At 36.8% G+C, this 8,157-nt stretch overlaps 1 protein-coding gene across 1 annotated transcript in view; it reads right to left on the bottom strand.

The window, feature by feature from the left end:
* Positions 1–268: 268 nt before the first annotated feature.
* CEP95 (centrosomal protein 95) overlaps positions 269–8,157 on the bottom strand; it is an 18,269-nt gene continuing 10,380 nt past the window's right edge. Inside the window, exons 11-21 of the mRNA XM_085304682.1 lie at positions 7,772–7,904; positions 7,480–7,591; positions 6,464–6,645; positions 6,095–6,187; positions 4,989–5,139; positions 3,692–3,858; positions 2,755–2,829; positions 2,109–2,261; positions 874–1,020; positions 696–767; positions 269–625 (exon numbers count right to left, since the gene is read on the bottom strand). Of these exons, the coding sequence (XP_085160808.1) occupies positions 449–625; positions 696–767; positions 874–1,020; positions 2,109–2,261; positions 2,755–2,829; positions 3,692–3,858; positions 4,989–5,139; positions 6,095–6,187; positions 6,464–6,645; positions 7,480–7,591; positions 7,772–7,904 (1,462 nt within the window). The 3' untranslated portion in view covers positions 269–448. The remainder of the gene's footprint in view (positions 626–695; positions 768–873; positions 1,021–2,108; positions 2,262–2,754; positions 2,830–3,691; positions 3,859–4,988; positions 5,140–6,094; positions 6,188–6,463; positions 6,646–7,479; positions 7,592–7,771; positions 7,905–8,157) is intronic.

The raw sequence follows: 8,157 nt of genomic DNA, 5'->3' as shown, positions 1-8,157 counted from the left end.
TTGTAGTCACTCTCTAATTAGCCCTTCCAACAGAAGCTTGAACCAACAACGTTTTAAAGTTCTTCTTGTCCTCAGTAGCTTTTCAATCTAATTGTTTCTAGTTAAGAGTGTTTTATTTTTTCTTAAAACTTACTTAAGCAATAAAACCAACACAACAGTGTAAGTGTTTCAGTATTTAACTGTTACACAAGTAATCACTTTGATTATTTCACTGAAACACACTGACTTTCCTCCTTACCTACATGTTAAACTCAACATTATCCCAGTCTTGTAAAAAAGGTAAAATTTTATTGGTTATCATAAAAGTGCTCTGTATCTTTGACATGTCAAGATGACAGACAGGTACTTCACAGCATAGTAGCTACACACCATCCAGTTATGGCAGTTCTCTTAAGAATTCCCATCATCTTACCCAGAAAGAGAACTGCAGAGATATTTACCACAAGTCCTAAAAGAATGAGCTTTTGCTGTACTGAAAGGAAGCCATCTGAAGTCTAGATTTCAGTCTGTCTGCTTCCAGTTCTTGAAAAAAGGTATCCTCATCATTTTGCATTATCATTGTCTGCAGTTGCTGAATTTCCTTTTCCATCTTTGATCTCAGTTCTCTTTTTGTTTTCCGCAGCATCTAAAGAAAACAGAGATTAGCCACAACAGCCAGAGAGAAAACACACATACACAAAATTAAAAATACTTACTTGGGCTTGTGCTTTCTCTCTSGTTTGGATTTCTTGGCGTTCTTGAGATAAAGCTTCTGCTAGCATGGAAAACTAAGCATAACAAATGTTTGAGTTAGAACTAATTAAAGAAAACAAAAGGTTTTTTTGTGAAGAAAACAAATTACCCATAACTGACTTGGATGCAGATCAAGTTTACCTGGTCTTTGTAATAGTTCTCCATAGACTCCAGCTCATTCTGATGTTCTCTCCTTTGCTCAGCACGTTTCTCTTGAGCATATGTTCTCAAGTCCTTCAGTCTTTGCTTCTGAATTTCTAAGCCTTCTTCAAAAAGATTTTTGAATATCTGGCAACAATTAAAAATATGCAGCATAAAAATTGCCCAGAAAGTTACCAAAGCTTGACAGTTTTTGGAAACATTAACATTACTGAATAATAAGGCTTACAATAACCTGCTTCATTTGAATAAGATGCTTTAGTTATACACTTCTTTTTCAGCTACACTCTGATAAACAGGTCATTACATGGAAGACAGGTCACTGACCATGAAAAAAAGTAGATGTTTAGGTATCTAGTAATGGTGGTGTGTCCATAGCTGAGCTGTATCTGTAATACCTTTCAGAACTCCAGCCAAATGAGTAAGTTCTTATGTCAGTTCAGTCAGGTGTATAAGGAAGGGACTAGAATAGCACATGTGTATTGATATAAGTTTTAAAAATACTTTTGAAGACCCAACAATACAGGCTAGAGTCTTTTTACACTGTGACCCCTGGAAATCCAGTCTGTACTCAGGCTTTTCTCTTCATACAAAAGAATGTTTCTTAGCTCTGCCGCCTATGCAGCTAGAGGCAAATAGTTCTCAAATCACTAATAATGGATCACTGACCATCTAGGCCTGAATTATAAAATGTGAGAATGGTGCATCTATTTTTGCAAAATGTAATGTGCTAAGAGTTAAGAGAAGTCTTACTTCTCTCTCCTTAGTTCCAATATGCATCACTAATGGGGATATCACTGTCAAAAAGTCTTTGTTTAACAAACATGAGCAAATAAAACTGTCTTTTTAATCGCTTTAAGGGACTATTCCGAGGATTCTTTGGCTAGAACCTATAGGAACAACTTGATCCTGCTGCTTCTGAAAACTCCTTCCCCTAATTTCTCTTGCTGTCAGCCCTCTTTCCATACTGATACCTGACCCTTTTTCTCCTTCCCTTCAACCTGGCAGGAACCCTTTTTTATTTTACAGTGGACTGCCCTGAACTGCATCAGTGCTTCCAAAGAAGGAATCTTTTTATCTAGGACTTGGCTGACCAACCACTTAATCCTGGCTCCTATGTTTTGTTTACTTAACTTGTCCTCTGTCTCCTTGGACCATTATTTGAACTACCATAGAGCTAGAATTCTACACCTGCAGATGAGACATCTTTTACCTACCTTTTCTTCCCGTGTCCTGGCCCTCATCATCTTGGCACGCAACTGAACCCGATAATCTTCATAGTATTTCCTGGCTCGAGCAATTTGCTGGCGTTTCTCTTTGACTTTGTTTTGAGCCCATTTCTGTCGATAGATGCGTTGCTTAAATTCTTGCTAAATGGAGAATAATAGCCATAAGACTGAGCTTCCTGTATGTATTGTTTCACACAAAGCTTTGCCAATTTTTACTAAGTAAATAGTTATTTCCTAAAGAGCTTCTCCCTGCTGCAGTTGTACACTGGATTTACAGTTTGAAGCTTTAGTCACTGATTTAGCAAAGTGGTGCACCAGCAGAGCTATATAATTAAGCACTGCCTTGGTGGCTAGTGTTTAACAGTAACACCAGGAGGCTGACTTGCTTTTCGTCCTTGCATTTTCTCAGGATTTGTTTATACTTTTATAGCAATAGTGCAATGTAATAATAATATTTCATTCCCATGACCTCAGTAGCCATACAACAAACATACTGCATGGCATTTGAGACCAGAGCTACTCAAGAGGCATAATACTGTCATAAAATAAGCAGCCACTCTCATTGGTCAGGGAATTTGTATTCAGCTAACTCAATATGAAAGTTTCATAACGTGATAACCTTCAGAGAACATACCAGTCTCTTGTTATGATCTTGATCTTTTTTAATGATGTCAACAAGAAGTTCATGCTTTTTCAGGGCTTGTTGAACCTGGAGGTTAAAAAAAAAAAAAAATTTTTTTCTTTCATCATTCTGCAGGGCAAAGTTTTACATAGTTATTTTAGTAGAAGGGCAATGTTCATGTCTGCTAAGTATTTGTTTAGCAGTAGAAAGTTACCAGGCATAAAGCACCTGTGACATACAAAAATTCATCAACTTTTCAACTACAAAACTGTTTCAGAACTAGGACTTAAGCTTCCAAATGCTTAAAAAAAAGTGGTCCTAAGCAGTAGAGAAAAACTAGTATAGAAGATGGACACTACATTCAAGTGGCTAATGCAAATCTGAACAAGTGTCTAAATACATACATCTCTATTCTAACTAATCATGTCATCCTAGGAAGAAAGTATTTCCCCTCCTCCCCCCACAATCTCAAGAATTTATTATTTTTGCTCAACTTTACTCTCTGTAGTTGTACATGATAGCCTGTCAGAAAATGGAACCAAGTGGTGCAAGACCTCTTTAAATTAGAGTCTGTAAAACCTAGGGCTGCAGTAATATAAACAAATCTTTGCTAGAGATAAAGCATGTTGTCAACTGAGCTTGTTCAGATTTTAAGCCATAAAGTGTCTGTCCATGCTACTGATGACATTCTTAGCAAAGTCCTTAGAATGAAGGAAACTAAAGGCATATTTGTAATGGATATGCTAGTTTAAGGAAAAACAGTATCCATGGTCTGTCTCAAAGCTGGGGTATAATCATCCTCTCATACTGTGCTTCAGCTGTATGTACCTATGCTGCATAAACAACCAGTTATGATGCTTTTATTATCTAATGAAAACTGAGGCCTACTACTCTTCCATCAGAGGTACTGTCCATGCTGAAGCTAAGCAGTAAGAATAAGAACACTCACTTCATTTTGGAGTTTCACTCTAGTTTTTTCTTTGCCAGAAGCTGCCTTAAGTTGTTCAATCTGTGCAAGCTGCTGCTGCCACATTTTATTCATGGTATGGTGGGAAATATGCAGGTGGGGAAATTCTTCCAGTAGCAGAAATAGGAGGTCATCATCTTTTACTTTCACTGCAAGGTAAAGCCAGATGTAAACAATAAATTCCTGGAGAGCACATTTAGTGGTAAATTCTTTTAGACAGTGTCGGACTCAGTTCCGAAATATTTTAGATTGAATCTTGTACATAACCAACATGCTATTATATGATATCAGGCTAAACCCAGCAGGGCATAGCATCGCTGTGTCAGTACAGCAGCTGACAAAGTGGTCCCAAGTAAGTATGGATTCCCACCCCCCACCTGAATAATTCATTTTATAGCTCAAGGTCAGTTCCCCCCTGCCCTTGTATTTGATCCAATTCAGGCAACTATTCCCCTCCTTTTTTCAAAGGGTTCAGACAGTGATTTCTATCTCACTGTCTCTCACTGGCTGCAGCAACTTAAAATAACACCAGTACAGCAGCAGTGGTGACAGATCCAGGTCAAGTAAACAGGTGGAAAGTAGACTTGTTTGCAAACAACTAGCTCATTGCTAGTGTATCTTTATGGCAAGAAAAGATAAAGGGGAGAGGAAATAAATGCATATTTATTAAGTATATACCCTCTAAATACTGAAAAATATGTACCTGTTGTTATGCCATGAACTTACAGATAAGCCTGCAGAATTCTGTAACTGCCTGTAACTGTTGGCAGTTCTTACAAAATCACTTGCTCAGCAAAATCAGTGGCAGCATTAGTACAATGGCAATGGCAGAGTCTTTCCCCACCAAAGTAGTTGAAAGGCAGAAAATGGATCTCAATCTGTCAGTTGCTACTACCTTCACAAGGGTCAGCACCAACCCACACAAACTAGAGGTCTAATATTAAAACTAATATATGCTCTGAAAAAAAAAAAAAAAAGACTGAGCTCAGAATGTAAGGGAGCAAGCATAAGAGTAGCAGTAATGGAAACAGACCTTGAAAATAATCCAAATGATTTTAAGGAGTTAGCAAATGGGTCAGTTTTGAATTGTACGTTAGTAGTTTGCATTTACTTAAAGCATTATCTTCCCTAACAAAAACCCAGACATATGAAGGTCATAAGAAGGGGAAAATGCTAGAGCTGACTGGTATATGTTGGACTGATGCCTTTATTCTTGGAGTTCAACACATGCTTTCAAAGGATGCCAGTTTTCCACCAAGTATAGTTTTGCAGTTCTTACTTGGAGCTGCTTTCTTTGGCTTCGTAGTCCCTCGTTTTGGAATCCACTGGCTGTATTTGGGATTCCGAGGTGTGGTTTTTCTAGAATAAACTTTCACTGGCTGAGGCATTTTTGGAGGTTCTTTAAAGATGTTTTCTTTGTATTCTTGTTCCTTAGGAGCAGATGTAAAACAGATGGAGGACAGGTATGAGAAGGGGGAAGACTGATAGATCACATAGTTTAGATATCAGAAAGTAAAAATGGCTTTGAAACTTTATTTTAGCCTTCCAGAGAACCAAATTCAGTATGTCCAAGTTCTCATTCTACCAAATACAGGTCAGGGTTTAAATGAAGGTTAAAGCCCACTATTGCATAACCTCAGTTCTTCTGCAGCACTACATCAACAGTCTATGGACCACTCTTGCACAAAAATAGATAGCAGAGCCCACATTGGCATGACATAGCCTTTCAGCTTACGTTTCTTACCTGTTGCTTGGAACAGCAAGGAATTAGTGAGAACTTCTTTGCCAGATTAACAACATTAAATAATTTTTAAAGTGCTTAAATGAATCATAGAAAGAACAGACTGACAGTGTAAAACACTATTGCCTGCACTACACTAGAGGATCCAATCTTATTAATCTAGTTGTTTTTGGAGGTGAAGTGCTCATCTGAACAGCTAGTTTCTCAAACTCAGACTTTTCTTGGACAGACATTTACATAGAACAAAGCACTAATACTGCTTTCTGAATTTAAAATCATATAAAGTTTAGGCCTATCCATGGAAATTATCTACTTATTCACTTAGCTTTACTTCTAAATGAGAGTGTCTTGAAGTTCTCACTTGATATGATAAGCATAGCAATTAAGTTATCCCTAAGAATAATACACCCAAGTGCTGGACTCTTAAACTGCTTGTCCTTGGGTTCTACTTACCTCAGAAAAAGCTGTCCTCCTGTTTACCACCTCAGTAGCATGTGTCATATACAACTCTAAATAACTATGACAATGGAATTTAATGCACTTTTGTACCCCCCGAACACATCCACAATGCCTTGACAGAACACATTAAAAAAACAAAAAACAAAAAAAACAAAAAAAACACATCACTGTAGTGCATGACATACCATTTCCTTGGCTTTTTCTCTGAGCTTGGAGAGCCTAAGCCTCTCTCTAGCTTCATAAATTCTTAATTCATCTTCATAGGCTTTAGTTACAAGCTAGAAAATAAAAACAGGACTTTGCTTGGATTTTACAGAAAAGTTAACCAGTTCAGGTGGGTCCCTACATGTCAAAGTAACATCTTCATTTTTTTCCTCTCTTCCCTGTATCCCTCCTCAAATTTGGGATCTACATCTTCTCAGCAGTTTATAAGTACAAGATTACAAAATTCATGGAGTGAGTCAAACACCACCAGTAAGTAAAAGCATTCACGTTTTWATCTTTTTAGTGTAAGTTTTGGTAAGAATAACTAATAGGTCTAACCTAGAAGTTACCTTTGCTTTTAGTCTTTTTTCATCCATTTCTTTCTGCAGTTGGCTGCGTATTTTCCCCATCTGGCCTTTTCCACCTCTACAAAACCTATCTTGCAACTCCAAAGTAAGTTGATGCCGAGATGGAGGTGAGGATGGAGAAAGAGATCGTGGCCTGTTTGGGTACTTTTTTAGATATGGTGTATCTGTAAGGAGAGGTAAGTGCTTTGGTGAGTATCTAACTTGAAACAAAAAACCCTCCAGCCAAATGTAGGGAAAAATTACTAGCCAGATTTCTCTACAGCAGAAGAATGGAAAAGTTCAATACAAACTAATTCATAAAAAGCTAAAGCTTTATTTTCAAAGTCATCCCTGTCCAAAATTCCCTATTTTTTTGKATTGTGTGATAGCAGAAGTGCCAGGAGATATCCAAGATGGGAAAGCAAAAGGCAGCAAGACCATCTGAAGGTCAGACACCATCTATATACCAGGTTTACAAACACCAGACCTCCATCTTGTAATATAGTGTTGCACATGTGGACTAGATCAAGTCATGATAGTTTTAGGCTAGTCTATATATAGCATGGTTATATAATCATATTATCACCAACACACACAGTGCACACTAAGATACCTAGATGTCCATGCTCTGTTCAGTACAGAAAAAAATAGTGTATTGTGAACAGGCCCTTTTTTTAGGCTCATACAGTACTGTCAATGAGTTCTCAGTGTGTTCTATATTTTACACCTAATTTCTGTACATTTTTCACTACCTTTTACTTCTAGTAAAATTTCACCATAATTATTTGGGTGTTAAATGGGAAGTTGGTTGTAATTCTGTTACTGTTGCTCAGGTTTGGATCCAAGAGAGAAAATGCAAGTGAATTAGCACAATACAAAGATGTTCTGGTAAAATATCGATCAGGTCAATGCATCTGTTTTACATGAATTAAAAAAAAAAAGAAAAAAAAAAGAAAGAAGTTTTGTGGATGTTCCTTTCCATCCTAATACTTAAGTACCATGAGAAAAAAAATGGTTACCTAGCTGAGCTTTCCTTCTACGATAATCCATGACACTGTCACTGTGCTGAGAAAGGTTGTCTTCATCTGTCAACTCTTCTCTGGTATGCTCACTCAAAGCTCTCTTTAACATCTATTGAATAGATTTTTTTTTTTTTTGCATCAGCTTCAGTAGGTCATGCAATAAAATTTAGAATTTTGATGTTAATTGCAGATTTCCTTTTAAATCAATACTTAATTTACATTCTTGTTTTCCAGAATTGTTACCAAGGCTAGATTGCTCTGATACCATAAAGAAGAGATTGTCACTTACTAAATCTAGTTCATTTAATCTGYGAGAAAGTTTTTCTGATATTTCATGTAGCTCTTGCTCAGATAACTTTTCTTTTGTCTTTCTGGGGGAAACAAACTCTTCTTCAAATGAATCTGTGAGAAAGTTTTCATATCTGCTAAAACAGAATGTGAATGCAACACATTTCATTTCTTCTCAAAAAAATTACAGTTGAAGATAATCATTACTTCATTTAATTCCAGGTCACTTTTTATGTGACTACATTTTTATGGGATTAAGTTAAAGCTGTGTAAGTGTCATTATAAATACACATACGAACACATACACACACACACGCCAGTTAGGAGAAACAAAAGATTTCTATTAAAACTGATCTTTAACTGTCTTGCAACCGAAAAGAAAAAAAA

The sequence above is a fragment of the Rhea americana genome, unplaced genomic scaffold (genome assembly GCF_003343005.1).
Source record: "Rhea americana isolate MKP2758 unplaced genomic scaffold, rheAme1 scaffold_21, whole genome shotgun sequence".
NCBI lineage: Eukaryota > Metazoa > Chordata > Aves > Rheiformes > Rheidae > Rhea > Rhea americana.
The sequence above is the reverse complement of the archived record's forward strand: the minus strand, read 5'-3'. Positions and strand labels throughout refer to the sequence as shown.